The sequence below is a fragment of the Melozone crissalis genome, unplaced genomic scaffold (assembly GCF_028551555.1).
Source record: "Melozone crissalis strain CALT ecotype California unplaced genomic scaffold, PUWL_Pcris_2 ptg000462l_1, whole genome shotgun sequence".
In the NCBI taxonomy this organism is placed as follows: Eukaryota; Metazoa; Chordata; class Aves; order Passeriformes; family Passerellidae; genus Melozone; species Melozone crissalis.
This window is the reverse complement of record NW_026536181.1, coordinates 92139-108046: the sequence shown is the minus strand read 5'-3', so window position 1 is coordinate 108046 and position 15908 is coordinate 92139. Positions and strand designations below refer to the sequence as shown.

The window sequence follows — 15908 nt, the reverse complement described above, 5'->3', positions numbered from 1 at the left end:
GCCACGTCCTCTGGCCTGCCACGCCCGTTCCTCGCTCCGCCCAGGCCCCTTCTACGTCCCCGGACGTGATGACGCAGGCGGACGCCGGGGACGTGTCCCGCGCGCGGCGGCGACGTTACGCTTCGCCCCGTCGCAAGATGGCGGAGCTGGACTTGCTGGGCTCCATCCTCAACTCCATGGAGCGGCCGCCCGCCGCGGCCGACGGCGAGACGCGGCGCCGGGCGCGGGGTCAGCAGGGCCAGGGAGGGCGCGGAGGCTCCGGGGCAGCGGCTCTGGGCGGGGAGCGGCGCGTCCCGGCCTTTCGCCCTCAGAACCCCCCCCCACCCCCGGCGCCCGCCCTCAGGCGAGGCCCCGCCCCCAGCGCCATTGGCACGCCCTCGCGGTGCTGATTGACAGCGGGGGCCGTCTGGCCACGCCCCCGCCATGTCCCCGTGTGGCGCTGTTGGTTGCAGGCCACGCCCACCGCAGGCCCCGGCCCTTCCGCCCCCCGAGAGTTTTTTGGGGGTCCCCTGAGGTTTTGGGGGTCCCCTGATGTGTTTTTGGGGTTCCCCTCTCCGTGACCCCCCCTGTTCCCCCCAGAACAAGCCGCTCGCATGAAGAAGCTGCAGGAGCAGGAGAAGCGCCAGAAAGTCGAGTTCAGGAAGAGGGTGAGTGGAGGGGCTGTGCATTGCTGGGGCATTTTGGAGGGCTCCCCTGCCCTGTCCGTGCATCCCCCCTGCCCTGTCCGTGTGTCCCCAGATGGAGCAGGAGGTGTCCCAGTTCATCCAGGCCACGGGGGAGCCCCGACGCCGCTTCCAGCCCATGACCAAGATCGAGAGGAGCATCCTGTGAGCACTGGGGAAACTGGGAGGAACTGGGGAGGCACTGGAGGTACTGGGAGGGCACTGAGGGAGTAGTGGGGGGACACTGGGGCGGTACTGGGGGCATACTGGGGGCACTGGGAGGGCACTGGGGACACTGAGGGTGTACTGGGGCAGCTGGGGAGGGCAGGGACCCCCCCAGGGCCCCCCAGTGCCAGCAGCTCCCCGCTGTCCCCTCAGGCATGACGTGGCTGAGGTGGCCGGGCTGACATCGTTCTCCTTCGGGGACGACGAGGACAGCCGCTACGTGATGGTGTTCAAGAAGGTGGGGGACGGCTGGGGGGTGTGCTGGAGGGGACAGGGCCCGGTGTCCCCCCTGGGTGTCCCCCCTGGGTGCTGGCTGTCCCCTCGGGGTTCCAGGGGAGGTGACAGAGCCCCGGTGACCCCGCTGTTCCCCCTGGTGTCCCCGTCCCCCCCAGGAGTTCGCACCCTCGGACGAGGAGCTGGAGGCGTACCGGCGGGGGGAGGAGTGGGACCCGGCCCGGGCCGAGGAGCGGCGCCGCCTCCGGGTAGGCGGGGCTTAGAGTGGGTGGGGTTTAACTGGGATATGGGTGGGGCTCAGCAGGGCGTGGCCACGTGAGTGGGGCATGTATGGGTGATGGAGGGAGGGGTTATGGGTGGGGCATGGGCTTGGTGGGTGTGGCCCGGGTAGGCGGGGCTTAGTGTGGGTGGGGTTTAACTGGGATATGGGCAGGGCCCAGCAGGGTGTGGCCAGGTGGGCAGGGCATGTAGGTATGATGGGGGAAGGGCTTACCTGGGTGTGGTGTGGGCTCAGTGGGTGTGGCCCTCGTGGGCGGGGCTTGTTGCTGACTGCTCACCTGCAGGACCTGGCGGCACAGCAGGAGGAGGCGGAGCTTGAGTCTGGCCCCGCCCCCCCGGGCCCCCCCAACGATTACAAGGACAAATACCGGCACCTGATTGGCTGCGAGGCCGCCAAGGCCGCCGCCCGCACCATGGAGGCCAACAAGGCCTACGGCTGTGGTGAGAGGGGGGTCTGGGGGCTCCTGGGGGTATCCATGGGGCTTGGGCAGCCTGGGGGGGCTGGGGGGGTCGCTGAGGGTCCCTCCCGTGCCCACAGTGCCCATGGCCAACAAGCGGGGTCCCGTGGAGGTCCTGGGGGTCTCTGGGGGGCTTGGGGGGGTCTCTGGGGGGGTTCTGGGTGTCTGGTCCTTTCCCCAAACACCTGTGCTGTGCAGGGGTGTCTGGGGGTCTCTGAGGGTCCCTGCTGTGCCCCCAATGCCTGTGGCCAACAAGAGGGGTCTCTGGGGGATTTGGGGTGTCCGGGGGGTCTCTGAGGGTCCCTGCTGTGCCCCCAGTGCCCGTGGCCAACAAGAGGGACACGCGCTCCATCGAGGAGGCCATGAACGAGATCCGGGCCAAGAAGCGCCTGCGGCAGGCGGAGGATGAGGGGGGGGCCGGGGGGGGCGCGGGGGGGCCCTGTGTGTAATGGGGGGAGGGGTGGGGGGGCTGACCCCCTCCCAGGGGTATTTAACAGCGGGGGGAGGGGTATGGGGCTCGCAGAGGGGGTGATAAAGAGCCTCATTCTCCTGTCATGGTGCCCGTGTCTGCTTTGGCGGGGCGGTTTTTGGGAGGGGGGCACCCCCACATCCCAGATTGTGTGTGTGTGTATCCCACTCCCCAGAAAAAGCATGGGTCAGGAGCTCCTGGTACTTTACAAAGGTTTTTGGGGTGTAGGGAGCCCCTTGGTGGGGGGGCAGGATGACCTTCTCCCTCCTTCTTGGCCTTGGGGGGTTTTGTGCCCCCCAACTTGGCCCTGGGGGGTTTTGTGCCCTCCCAGCTTGGCCTCCCAGTTCCATCAGAGGCCCTCCCAGTTCCGTCTCAGTGGCCTGCAGTGCCTCCTCATCCTGCTCGGTGTCACTCTCCTGCCTCCCAGTTCCATCCCTGGGGTGTCCCGGCCCCAGATCCTTCCCGAGACCTCACACTTGGATGCACCTTAGCCAAGGGTCCATGGGCATCCGGGCCCCAAGACCACCCCTCCAAATCCCTCTCCTTCCACGGGCAGAGGGACCCTGGTGCCCCCCCTCCACCTCCTGCCCTTTCCCACCCTTCCCCCACTGACTTTTCTGCAATTACCAGAAATTCGTGATGTGACCCCAAAACCCCATCACCTCCTGCCCTGGGGCCCTCCGTGTCCCCAACACTCCTGAGCGTGTCACCACAACCCTGAGCCCCCTGCACACCCCCAGGACCGCCCCTCACCCCAGCACCCTCCCTGCCCCTTGGCTGTGAACAAATCTCTGAGATTCCCGTGGGAATCCGGGGTCTCCTGGGTAGATTTGGGGGGCCCCGGGGTCAAGGCCAAAGTCCTGGGGGTCCCAGCCCAACCCTGGACCCCAAAGACCGTGCCCAAAAATGGGGAGAACCCCCCATGTCCAGTGCCCTGAGCTGACCCCAAGCCCTCCCCCCCATCCCACGGGGGACCCTCAGCGACCCCAGACCCCCCTCAATTCCCGGGACACCCAGAGGGGCCCGGGGGGATTCGGGCCCTTCCCACCAGGTGCTGCCCCCCCCGGAGGGGACCGGGGTCCCATTCAGCCCCCGCCGGAGCAGGGAGAAAAGGGGCGGAGCCACTTGAGGGGGTCCCCACGTGTCGCCCCCGGGTCTTGGACTGTTTTTAGCCCCCCTCAAAGGATAACGCGACCCCCAGCCGGGGGGGCTGCAGCGCCGCCCGAAGGCGCTGGGGGGAACAGCAGCCCCAGAGGGGAGGGAGCAAGCCAGGGCGGGGGGGCTCACGATTTTGGGGGTGCAAAAGGTCCTTTTGGGGGGGGGAGCTCAGCCCCTAAGGAGTCCCAGGGGTGGGGGAGGGGGGAGCTGAGCCCCATGGGCCCCACAGTGGAGGAGGGGCAGTGGCTTTGACCACTTCTCGGGGAAGTTCTCGCCGGAGGGGGGGGGCGGGGCCGGTCCTTTTGTGGTGGGGATGGAAGGGGCACCCCACGAGGCCTCGACCTCCGCCCCAGCCCCGTTCTGGGGGTCCCGGTACCCTCGGCCCCCCTCGCGGGAGGAGAGATGATCCCGAGCTCCTCGGTCCCCCCCCCCCCTCCGCTTTCCCCGTCCTCAACCGCCGAGCCCCTCCCCCACCCCGGGGCAGGAAGTGAAACCGCTGCCCCTCCCCCCGGAAAGTCCCGCCTGGGTCTGACTCAAACTGAGCCCCGCGGGGGGAGGGGCGGGGGTCCCGCGCCCCCCGACTCACACCGAGCTGTCGCGACCTCCCCCCCCCCCCCCAGCGACCCCCTCGAGAGGCCCAGAGCGGGGCGTGGTGTCGCGATAAGGGCGTGTGTGTATCACGGAATAACCGGGAATCGCGATATACAGGGAGGAGGCGCAATAACGAGGGATTCGTTATCAGTCTGGGGGGGTCACGAAACCCGTGGGGGTGTCGCGATAGCGAGGGAGGGGGTCGGAATAACAGGGAAGAGGGGGCACAATAAAGGGTGTGGGTCGCGATAATGGGGGGGATCCGATTTACGGAAGCGAGCTCCGGGATACTGAGGGAGGGTTCGAATTTCGATGTATCGTGATAATCGCGGGATGCAGAATAGGAAGGGTCTGGATTGAGGGGGGGCGGCGGGCGCACCGGGGCAAGGGCTCGCGGGGAACGGGAGCGCCGGGATCACGGTAACGGCGCGGGCCGGGCCATCGCCGGGGGGCGCAATGGGCGGGAGATGTCCCGATAGTGAGGGGAGGGTCGCAATAAAAAGCCCCTCCATTCCCCCCCCCCCACCCCCCCCAAAGCGGCGCGCGCCCTCGGCGGCACGCGGGACGTTCCGGCCCTTGGCTCTGCCCCCTTTAGCCCCGCCCCCTTGAGCCCCGCCCCCTGCGGCCCCTATGAAAACCGCCGCGCGGCGCCGCCGCCGGTCCTCCGCCGCCGCCGCGCCTCGACCGCACCGCGCAGGCGCCCAGCGAAAAGCCCGCCCCTTTCCCCGCCGAAAGCCCCGCCCCCCCGCGGAAGGCCCCGCCCCCCGCGCCCCACCCGCCCGCCCCGCCGCCGCCATGAGCGGGTGGGCGCCCTACGTGGAGACGCTGCTAGCGGACGGCACCTGCCAGGATGCCGCTATCGTCGGCTATCGCGACACCCCTGCCGTCTGGGCCGCCGCCCCCGGCAAGACCTTCGCCAATATCACGGTGAGCGGCGGGCGCCGGCAGGGCCGGGGGGGGGGGGGGCAGCGCGCTGAGGCGTTTCCCGCCCAAGCGCGCGGAGGGCGGGGGGACCCGGCGGCCTCTGAGAGGCGGGGCTGACCCCCCCACCCCTCCCGCGACGGGCTCCGAGAAGGACAAAAAAGGGAGAAAAACGCAAAAGCGCCAGCGTGGAGCGCGGCGGGGCGGGGGATGGGGGGGGGGGGGGGGGCTCGGGCGCTGCCCACGGTGCTGGTACCGGGAGAAGGCCGGTACCGGGGGGGCCCTGCAGGCCGGGGAGGGGCCCAGCGGAGGGGCAGCCCCCTCCTCAACCCCGCTCCGAGCGTTTCGGGGGGTCGCAGTTGGGCGGGGAAGGGGGGGATGGGCGAGCACCACGTGCTCCGGCGACCTCCGTCCCCGGTTCCTGTCGCTTTTATGGCTCTGCCGGGAGCGGACGGCGGGGGTCTCGTGGAGGGGGAGGTGGGGATGTGGAGGAACCCCTCCTCACTTAAAAACCCTCTAAAAATGCGCGGAATGCGGCCACTTCCCGGTGGAGGAGGGGCGGCCGGGGCTTCCTGTGGGGGAGGGGCGGCGCGCGCGCACCCCCCTCCCCCCCTCCCCACTTCCCCCCACGGAAATTTGGGGGGAGGGGAGAAATTTGGGGAAGCCCATGGTGGGAAAGCGGGGGCTACCGAGCTCTGGTCCCTGTCTGGGGTCACGGGGGAGTTACGGGGGTCCCCGGGATGGGGGGGGCACCCCAGGGACGTAGTCGGGGCTCATTGGGGTCCCCCGGGTCTCGGTGGGGGTGTCTGGGTTCGGTGTGGGGTCCCGGGGCTGTTCGCTTTAGGGCTCCTTTCTGGGGTTCCTGCGGGGCTGCTTTTGGGGTTCGTGACCTGTTCTTCCCCGTGGCAGCAGCGGGTGGAAGTGCTGGCCTTGGAGGGCTTGGAGGGTCCCGAGTGCTGCCCTTGGAGGGTCCCGAGTTTGGGGAGGTTTGGGGGATCCCTGGATGCTCGGGCCCTCTTGTGGGGACCCGTCGGGGATCAGGGTTCTCTCATGGGGTCTTTGGCGGGAGTCACGGGGGTCCCGGGACACCTGGGTCCCTTTTATGGTCATGGAGTGGGAGTTATGAGAGTCCCTGTTTGCCGAGCGCCCTGCAGGGGCCCTGCCCGGGGCTTTGGCTTTGGAGGGTCCCTGGGTGAGGGTCTTTGGGGTTCCCCTGACCTGTCCCCACCCCATCCAGGCTTTGGGGGTTTGGGGATCCCTGGGTCTGGGTCTTTGGGGGTCCCCTTGGCCTGTCCCCACCTCTGCAAAGTGACAGGCTGTGATCAGGGGGGCTACAGCAGTTCCTCACGGGTGGCTCTGGGGGTACGAGCTCTGTTTCTGGCGGTTCCCCACGCGTGGTTTGGGGGTCCGGGCTCCGTTGCTGACCCCTGTCCCCACAGCCAGCGGAGGTGGCGGCGCTGGTGGGCCCCGAGCGGGGCCCGCTGCTGGTGCAGGGGCTGACGCTGGGGGGGCTGCGCTGCTCCGTCATCCGCGACTCGCTGCTGGTGGAGGGCGAGCACAGCATGGACCTGCGCACCAAGGGGGCTGCTGGAGCGCCCACCTACAACATCACGGCTGCCATCACCAACAAGAGTGAGGGACCCTGCTGCTGACCCTGTCACCCCTGAAACTGCCCCTTGTCACCCCTGCTGCTGGCCCCTGTCACCCCTGAAACTGCCCCCTGCCGCCCCTGCCACTGCCCCGTCACCCTTGCAACTGCCCCATGTCACCCCTGCCCACCTCCCTGTCACCCGGTGTCACCTAACCAGTTCCTGTGTCACTGCCCCCCACCTCTGTCACCCCATGTCACCTCGTGCCCACCTCCCTGTCACCCTGTGTCACCTCCCTGTCACCCCATGTAACCTCCTGTCCTTCCAGTCCCTGTCACCCCCCATGACCCCAAGCCTCCCATGTGTTTTATGCCATCACAGTGTCACCCCGTGTCACTCCCAGCTCTTGTCACTCCCCGCTCTTGTCACTCCCCAGGTGCCCCCCCCCTCCCCCAGTACCACCCTGTGTCCTCTCCCCTGCACAGCCACGTCACCTGCCCTGTCACCTCTGTCACCCCTGCCCTGCTTGCCGTTCCTGTCCCCCTCCCCTTTGACCTACAAATTACCCCGTGCTAACTCCTGCCATCCCTCCACCCCTGCCCTGTCTGTCTGGGGAGCCTTGGGGTGACCCCAACCTTGTCCCCTTCTCCCCTTTGACCCAGATCCCCACAACCTACCCTGTGCTGACTCCTGCCATTCCTTCATCCCTGCCCTTTTGCCCCCCCCATCTGTCTGTCTCGGGGTATGGGGAGCCTCGTGGTGACCCCCACCATGTCCCCATTTCTGCAGCCATCGTGCTGGCCATGGGCAAGGAGGGCGTGCACGGCGGCTGCGTCAACAAGAAATGCTACGAGATGGCCAACCACCTGCGGCGCAGCCAGTACTGAGGGGCTGGGGGCCACCCCGGGACCCCCAGGGACCCGCCAGGGACCCACAGGGACCAGCCAGGGACCAGCAGGACCCCGTCCCCCTCCCCCTGCCCGCCCCCCGATGATCCCCACTGCCGGCAGCAATAAAGTGCCCTTGTGGGGATCCCTGTGCCTCGGGGCTTTTGGGGTGGCGGGGAGCTTTGGGGTGCGGCTCTGCCTCCGCCCAGGGCGGGTGCCCGGGTCCAAGGGTGCTGCCATGCCCTGGGGGGACAAAGTCCAGGCTGGGGCGGGGGTGACGCCGCAGCTGCCGCCCCACGGGGCCCTCCCCGCCACCCCCCGACTCTCAGAAAGCAAAGTTATGGGGCAGAGGCTTTATTGGAGGGCTGCACTTGTGGGGCAGGCTGCGCTGGCAGCGAGGGGAGGTCAGATGGGGGGTGTAGGATGGAATAAAGGGGGGTGGGGGATATTTGGGGGGTGGTAGGATGGAACAAGGGGGCTGGGGGACATATAGGGGGAACAGAAAGGGCAGTGGGGAATTGGGGGTCAGGAACCCTAGGTATTCTGGCAGGTTGTGGGGCAGGGCCTTTCCCCCCAGGTGTTCAGGGGGTGGTGGGGGGCAGAGGTGGGGGTTGGGGAGGTGCTGGGATGGGTCGATGTGGGGGATGGACTGGGGCAGGGGGAGATGGGGAGGGTTGGTGAGGAAGGCGTGTGGGGTGGGGATGGGGATGTGGGAAGGGGGTGTGGGAAGGCTCTGTGGGGTGGTGCCGTCGAGTCGAGGCCTTATAAGGGCAATGTGGCGGCTCCGGCGCTTCCTGCTCTCCGCCCTCACCCCCCCGTGTGACTCACGGGAACGGGGGAAGGGCCCGCGGCTGCCCCACGGCGGGAATTGGGGCAGATTTGGGGTATCAGATTGGGCTGTGGGGCAGATGGGACTGTCCTGTCCCCTCACCCAGGTGTGGGGGGTTCCCACCGTGCCTTTACCCCTGCTGTGAAGTGACCCCCATGGCTGTGAGGTGGGGGCACACCGTCACCCCACCACTGTAGGGCCATGGCACCCCTGCATCCTGCAGGACTGTGTCCTTGCCCCCCTCCTGTGTCCCCCCTTCAGGACAGTGTCCTTGCCCCCCTCCCACGCCATGTCCCAGTGATTCTGTCACCTGTGACACCTGTAAGATGTCACCTGTGTCATCCATGCCACCGTGTGCCCCCTGGTGTCCCCAACACCTCAGGTGTACCCCGAAACTGGGGGGGCTGGAGGAGAATGGAAGCGCTGGGGAGGGAGTGGCGTGCAGTACCCAGCACCTCACCAGTGACTCCCAGTTAAATCCAGCAGTAGAGGTCAGCGGGATGTGCCAGCATGAGTAGGGGGACTCGGAGTGACCCAAGTGCTGACTCATGCACGCAAGATCGCCCCCAGTACAGCCAGACATCCTTCACTGCCCCACAGTGACCCAAATATGCCACGCAATGACACCATAGTGCCTCCCAGTGACTCCCAGTGCACTGCAGGCGCCTCCCAGTGATCCCCAGCGTACCAAGCGCTTCCCCTCACAGCCACAGAGCCTTCCAGTACCTGACAGCGCCCTCCAGTGTCCCAAACGCTTCCCAATATCGTCCAGCCCGCACCAGTACCCCCTACCCAACACTCACCGGCTGGAACAGCACGGGACAGGCATCGCCCCAGAGCGCAGAGCAGCGGCGGGACCGAGTTCGTGAGGCGCCGGCCACCGCTCCCTCCCGCCGCCGCCGGCACCCCTCAAGCTGGCGAACTCTCGCGAGAGAGGGGCGGGGCTACTCCGCCCCAGCCAAACCCGTCGCTTACCGAAGAACTCCCCTTCCCGCCTAAAAGCGCTCCATCAATGAGAGGCGAGAGCACAGAACACGCCCCCCTTTAGAGGCGGAGCTTCCCGCCCAGCCGCGCTCCCTGCGCGGGGCCCCCAGCCCAGGGCGGCGCGCACGCGCCCCGCGCAGGCGCACTGGCGCCGCGCCCCCCCCGAGTCACCTTGGGGCGCCGCCGGTGCCGGACCCCGGACCGGACCCCGAAACCTCCCCGGGACCGGACCCCGAGACGCCCCCCGGGACCGGACCCCGCGACACCCACGGTACCACGGCCCGGCCGAGATGGCGGCGGTACCGGCGGCGGAGAGGCCCAAGACCTCCCCGAAATCCGTCAAGTTTCTTTTCGGCGGCCTGGCCGGGTGAGAGCCCCCCCCCCCATATCCCCCAGATTCAGGATACCGCACTCCCAAACCGAGAACCCCCCCTGCCAGAGCCTTCAGAGCGCCCACAAAGCAACCCCGGTGCCCCTCCTAACCCCTCAGCCCCCTCAGGCCCTTGAACTTCCCATCACTGCTCCCCAGAGCCTCCCCCCAATCCCTTCTGTGCCCCTCGAGTGCTCCCCAAACCCCCTTCAGAACCGCTCGATCCTCCCCCAAATCTCTTCTGTGCCCCTCCTAACCCCTCAGCCCCCCCCAAAGCCTTTAACGTCCCATCACTGCCCCCCAGAGCCTCCCCGGAAATCTCTTCTGTGCCCCTCCTAACCCTTTAAGCCCCCCCCAGACCCTTTAACTTCCCATAATTTTCCCCCGGAGCCTCTCCAAAATTCCTCCTGTGCCCCTCAAGTCCTCCCCAGACCCCCTTCAGACTGACCCAACCCTCCCATCACTAATCAACCCTTCTCCAAAATCCGAAATTCCATCCAGCTCCCTTCAAATCCCCGCCATAGATCCCCAAAACTTCTTCAGGCTTCCTCATTCCCCCAGGTTTCCCCCGAGAGGACTGTGGGTGGGTTTTGGGGGCTGTGAGTAATTTTTGGGGCCCTACTTGACCCTCTTTTCCTTCAGGATGGGGGCCACGGTGTTCGTGCAGCCCCTGGACCTGGTGAAGAACCGGATGCAGCTGAGCGGGGCTGGGGCCAAGGGGCGGGAGTACCGGACATCCCTGCACGCCCTGGGCTCCATTCTGCGCCACGAGGGGCTGAGGGGCATCTACACCGGGTATGGGGCCCCCCAGAACACCCCTGAACCCCCAGACCCCCTGGGAGTCACTCCCATGCTGCAGGGGGTTGCTGATCACCTCCATGGGATACAGCCCCCCCACCCAAAACCCCAAGCACCTGCCAGCCTCGAGCTCTTTCCTGCCCCCCTCTCCTGCCATTCCCCGTGTCCCCCCCAGGCTGTCGGCGGGGCTGCTACGCCAGGCCACCTACACCACCACCCGCCTGGGCATCTACAGCGTCCTCCTGGAGCGTTTTGGGGGGGCTGACGGGACCCCCCCTCCCTTCCTGGCCAAAGCAGCCATGGGCATGACCGCGGGGGCTGCGGGGGCTTTCGTGGGGACCCCGGCTGAGGTGGCGCTCATTCGCATGACAGCTGATGGCAGGTACGCCCCCAGCCCTCCTGAACATACCTGCAGCCCCCTGTGTCTGCTTTTTTGACCAAAATCACCTTTTTTTGCCCCAAATCCCAGGCTACCCCCCGGCGAGCGCCGTGGGTACCACAACGTGTTCGACGCCCTCGTGAGGATGGCGAGGGAGGAGGGGGTGTTCACGCTGTGGAGGGTAAGTGGGGGCTGTGGGACCCCTGCCACGACCCCCCTGCTGCCTCCCCGGGGATGCTGGGGGTGTCCCCGTGCTCTGGGGAGGGGCATTGGGGTCCCCCAAAGTGCCATGTGCCACACCAGGGCTGTACCCCACTGTGGTGAGGGGGGAGATCATGGTCTAGGGAGGGAGTGGGAATGCAGGGGAGGTTCTGTGGTGAGGTCTGGGGGTGCACAGGACTCACCTAAACACGCTGTTGTCCCCCAGTGCTGTGTCCCCCTGCTCTGGGGAGGGGCATTGGGGTCCCCCAAAGTGCCATGTGCCACCCCAGGGCTGTGTCCCCACTGTGCTGAGGGGCTCTGTGGACTGATGTGGGGGGTCTGGGGGTGCACAACTTACCCAAACACTCCATTTTCCCCTAGGACTGTGTCCCCACTGTGGTGAGGGGGCAGATAATGGTCTGTGGGGGGTCTGGGGGCACTGCTTACCCACACATCCTTTTCCCCCAGGGCTGCATCCCCACCATGGCCCGTGCTGTGGTGGTCAACGCCGCCCAGCTCGCCTCCTACTCCCAATCCAAACAATTCTTGCTGGACTCCGGTGAGTTCAGGGGGAGGGTCTGACTGTGGGGGAATCCTAAATCCCAGTGCACTCTCCTCCCCTCCCCACCGTTCCCCTTTGATGTTTTGGGGTGCCCCCAGGGCATTTCCGTGACGACATCCTGTGCCACTTCTGCGCCAGCATGATCAGTGGGCTGGTGACCACGGCTGCCTCCATGCCCGTGGACATCGTCAAGACCCGGTGGGTGCATTGCTGGGGGGGGGTCCCCTTCTCCCCATTAGATACCCACAGGTCGGACACCCCAAACACCTCCTGTTTAACCCTCAAATTCTGCCCGACAGGATCCAGAACATGAGGACAATAGATGGGAAACCCGAGTACCGCAACGGGCTGGTGAGTGAGGGTGACACCATTTGGGACCCCCCTTTAATTTAGAGGGGAGCTTCTTTAGGCCCCCTTTAATTTGGGAGGGGGCTCCTCTAGGATTTTGGGAATTCCCTTTCACAACTGGGGGGGTTCCACACCATTTTGGGGGTGTTTTCTCTGTCATTGGAGGTGGGGGGGAGAAATTCAGGCCATTTTGAGGAGATGCCCATAATTTTGGGGAGCTCCCCTGGCATTTTGGGAAGCTTCCCCATTATTTTCTAGGGGGAATCCCTGGCATTTTTGGAAAGTTTCTCATAATTTTGGGAGGATTCCCCATAATTTTGACAGTGTCCATGTTATTCCAAGGAAGTTTCCCATCCTTCCTATGGAAGGGCATCCCTGGATTATTTTTTTAGGGGGCTCCCCTGACACTCTGCCCCTCCTGCAGGACGTGCTGCTGAAGGTGGTGCGCTACGAGGGCTTCTTCAGCCTCTGGAAGGGCTTCACCCCCTACTACGCCCGCCTGGGCCCCCACACCGTGCTCACCTTCATCTTCCTTGAGCAGATGAACAAGTGGTACCAGCGGCTCTTCCTCACTGCCTGACACCCCCGGGGGGGGGGTCGGGGGCATCTGACCCCATCCCGTGGGCTCTCCAGGGGCACTTGACCCCCACTGAAGGGGTTTTGGGGGTGTCTGACTTCTCCCTCAGGTGCTGTGGGGGTGCTTGACCCCCCCCCACACACCACCAGGGGATGGGGGGGGAGGTGGCTCTGCAGGCATTGCCTGACCACCCCCATATCAAGGCTATGAAGTGGTCCTGGGGCCCTATGGAGGGGTCTTGGGCCCTGTAGGGGTGCAGGACCCACTCCTTAGGGCTGTAGGGATCCCTGGGGCCCTGTGAAGGGGCCCTGGACCTGATGCAGAGGTGCTGGATCCCTCCCATGGGGACACCAGGGGATGCCTTGTCCCTGTGGGGCAGCCCTCTCTAAGGACTGCAGGTGCCCTCCCCCTGTGCTCCCCTTCCCACCCCTCTGGGGGTTTTGTTACCAGCCAATATCAAGGTCACAGTGTGGGGCAGGAGCCTCCCAAAATTTCCCCCCTCCCTCCCCCATCTACCCTGTGCTTCATTAACGAATCATGGATCGTGATCATGTAATTAAAGCAAGACCCACAAACACCGGGGGGTGATTTATCTCTGCCAGGGACAGGCTGACACCAGGGGACCCCAAAGGCACACCCCAGCAACATTCAGCAGAGCTGTTTATTGTGTCCCCACACCAAACTGGGGGGTCCTGGGGGGGGCTCACCCTCACACAGCGGGGCCACCGTCACCCCAGGGCAGGTCTGATCCAGCCAGGACTGTCCGTTCCACCCCCTCCTCTGTGATGGCTGCCAGCCTGATGACACCCCCGCTGGAGCCATCCCTCACCATTGCCAGGGCCAGGCCTGGGGGAGCACAGGTCAGCACCCCCCAAACTGCCTCTGTTCCCAGATCCCCTCAGCACTGCCCCCAAATCCCCTTCCAGGGTCCCCCAAGCCCTCCATATCCCCAAAATCCCCTCCATGTCCCTGAAATCCCCTCCCAGGACAAGCCCAAACCCCTAAGTGTCAGCCAAACTGACACGGTGCCCCCAAATTCTCTTCCAGGGTCCCCAAAATCCACTCCATGTCCCCAACATCTCCTCCCAGGACACCCCTTAGTGCCAGCCAAACTCTTCTCTGTGCCCCCAAATCCTCTTCCAGGGTCCCCCAAACCCTCCATGTCCCCAAAATCCCCTCCCAGGACAAGCCCAAATCCCTCAATGCCAGCCAAACTCCTCTGTGCCCCCAAATCCCCTTCCAGGACCCCAGGCCCCCTCTCACGACCCTTCCCCATATCCAAATTCCCCAAAATGCCCCAAAACCCACCACGGGCGACGAATTCCTGGCACTGGGAGCGGCTCATGCCAGGCTGGAACGTGGCATCCAGGAATCCATAGATGTAGGAGCTGCCTGAGCCCCCCACGGCGAAGGGCTGGCGCAGGAGGAGCCCTCCCATGGGCACCACGTACACCTGGGGGGCACAGAGGGGGCTCTAATGTGCTGTGGGGCAAAGGAAGGGCCTGTGGGGCAGAAAGGAGGGGGAGGCTGTAGGGAGAACTGGGGGTTATGGGGCAGAAAGGGAAAACACGGGGTTATGGGGCAGAGGGGGGGGGGGCTGTGGGGAGAACAGGGGGTTATGGGACAAAAAGGGGGGCCTACAGGGTGGAAAAAAAATGACATTCCAGGGCAGAAAGGGGAATGCTGCAGGGCAGAAAAGGGGACATTCTGGGGCAGAAAAGGGGACGGGCCGGGGCAGAAAGGAGAATGACGCAAGGCAGAAAAGGGGACATTCTGGGGCAGAAAAGGGGCTGTGCCAAGGAAGAGAGGGGAATGCTGCAGGGCAGAAAAGGGGACACGCTGGGGCAGAAAAGGCAGCCCACCTGTCCCCCCCGGCGCGGGTCCCAGCCTGCCACGATGATGCCGGCGCTCAGCTCCTCACGGTAGCGGTAGCAGCTCTGCTGGAAGAGGCGTGCGGCCGTGCGCACCCGCGGCGGCTCCTCCAGCTCCACGCTGCGGGGCAGGGCCGGGTGTGGGGCTGGGGCCACCTCCCCCAGGCCTCCCGGCCCTGCCCCGCGCCCCGGGACCCGTGGGGGTACCTGTGGAAGGCCAGCTGGTAGGCCACGGCGTCGGCCACCGCCTGCGTGTCGGCCGCCGAGCCCGAGCGGCAGCAGAAGATGCGGTCGTGGACAGGCGTCAGTTTGTCCGTCACACGGTTGGCGATGTAGGCCCTGGGGACACGGGGGTGGTGTCACTGGGAGAGCTACTGGAGGTGGCACCACAGTGACAGGCCCTGGGGACACGGTGGTGGTGCCATCAGGAGAGCCGCCCAGCTGCTGGAGGTGGCACCACAGCGACAGGCCCAGGAGAGCCACCCAAGGTGGCATCACAGTGACACCCTGACAAGAGTGACAGCCCCATGATGTGGTCCCAGACCCTCGTGACGTCACTGATTGCATCACAGCACTCACCCGGTAGTGGTTCTGGAGTCGGCCCCTATCACGACACCTCCATCGAACTCCACGGCCATGATGGTGGTCTGGGGAGAAGGGAGGGGAGGGAAGGGGCTGCGCTGAGACCCCCAGCCTCACAGAAACCCCCTGCCCCACGGCAGATCCAGCCCCACCACACAGAAACCAACCCGTGCCCCACAGAAATCGTCTTCCCTAAGAACTCCCGGCCCCACAGCAGTTCTCCCCTCCCCAGAGGAGCCCCCCTGTGCCCCCCTCTCCAGGGGGTCCCTCTGACCCAAATTCCCCTTTCCGCACTCCTCAGGGAGCTCTGCTCCCCCAGCCCCAATTCCCAGAGGAACCACCCCGTGCCCCCCTCTCTAGGGAGTTCTCTCTGCTTCCACATTACCCTTCCCGCACTCCTCGGGGCGCTCTGCTCCCCCAGCCCCAATTCCCCCCTGAGCCGCACGCCGGAGACCCTCTGCCCCACACGCGCCCCCTCCGCCTCACGACGCTTCTCCTGGCCCATAACGCCCCCAAGGCGACTCCGCAGCCGTCCAGGAGTGTCTCCCCGCCGCACTCACGCCGGTGCTGACGGGCTCCGCCGTCCATTCCGGGTGCAGCCCGGCGGGGCCCGGCCCGGCCCGCGGCTCCCACACCGTCACCGCCGCCATCTTCCGCCGCGCTTTACGGCGGCGCGGCCGGGGCGGCGGGCTTGGCTCGGTCCTTTACGGCAGCGTCACGGCAGTAGGGGGGGATATTGCGGTCGGCCGCCGTGGCGATCGCGCCTCTCCTTGGGAATAAAACTCTGCCGCTTCTCCTCGGAAATAACACACTGCTGTTTCCCCCGCGCCCCAAGCCGTGATTAACCCGCCATCTGACCGCTGCAGAGGCGGCGGTTGCTGCTGTTGTTGGGGGTTACCTGGGCACACTTAAGTTGCTGAGGGGGGAATTCCCA

The 15908-nt window shown here is 66.1% G+C and overlaps 4 protein-coding genes across 4 annotated transcripts; 3 read left to right on the top strand and 1 right to left on the bottom strand.

Annotated features, from left to right (window-relative positions):
• Positions 1-65: 65 nt before the first annotated feature.
• Positions 66-2307, top strand: SPAG7 (sperm associated antigen 7). The gene is made up of 7 exons (XM_054295010.1): positions 66-228; positions 580-647; positions 739-827; positions 1041-1125; positions 1280-1369; positions 1685-1841; positions 2177-2307. The coding sequence occupies exons 1-7, from the start codon at positions 69-71 to the stop codon at positions 2305-2307; spliced, it is 780 nt and encodes a 259-aa protein (XP_054150985.1). The 5' UTR covers positions 66-68.
• Positions 2308-4853: 2546 nt separating this feature from the next.
• PFN1 (profilin 1) lies at positions 4854-7617 on the top strand. The gene is made up of 3 exons (XM_054295012.1): positions 4854-5003; positions 6437-6629; positions 7376-7617. The coding sequence occupies exons 1-3, from the start codon at positions 4872-4874 to the stop codon at positions 7471-7473; spliced, it is 423 nt and encodes a 140-aa protein (XP_054150987.1). The 5' UTR covers positions 4854-4871; the 3' UTR covers positions 7474-7617.
• Positions 7618-9448: 1831 nt separating this feature from the next.
• SLC25A11 (solute carrier family 25 member 11) lies at positions 9449-13098 on the top strand. The gene is made up of 8 exons (XM_054295008.1): positions 9449-9653; positions 10299-10451; positions 10630-10836; positions 10924-11014; positions 11503-11593; positions 11695-11794; positions 11896-11947; positions 12369-13098. The coding sequence occupies exons 1-8, from the start codon at positions 9577-9579 to the stop codon at positions 12522-12524; spliced, it is 927 nt and encodes a 308-aa protein (XP_054150983.1). The 5' UTR covers positions 9449-9576; the 3' UTR covers positions 12525-13098.
• Positions 13099-13164: 66 nt separating this feature from the next.
• PSMB6 (proteasome 20S subunit beta 6) lies at positions 13165-15638 on the bottom strand. Its single transcript, XM_054295011.1, has 6 exons — positions 15535-15638; positions 14972-15039; positions 14600-14731; positions 14384-14513; positions 13830-13974; positions 13165-13367 (listed from the first exon to the last, which is right to left on the bottom strand). Exons 1-6 carry the CDS (start codon positions 15622-15624, stop codon positions 13231-13233), a joined length of 702 nt encoding a protein of 233 aa, XP_054150986.1. The 5' UTR covers positions 15625-15638; the 3' UTR covers positions 13165-13230.
• Positions 15639-15908: the final 270 nt, after the last annotated feature.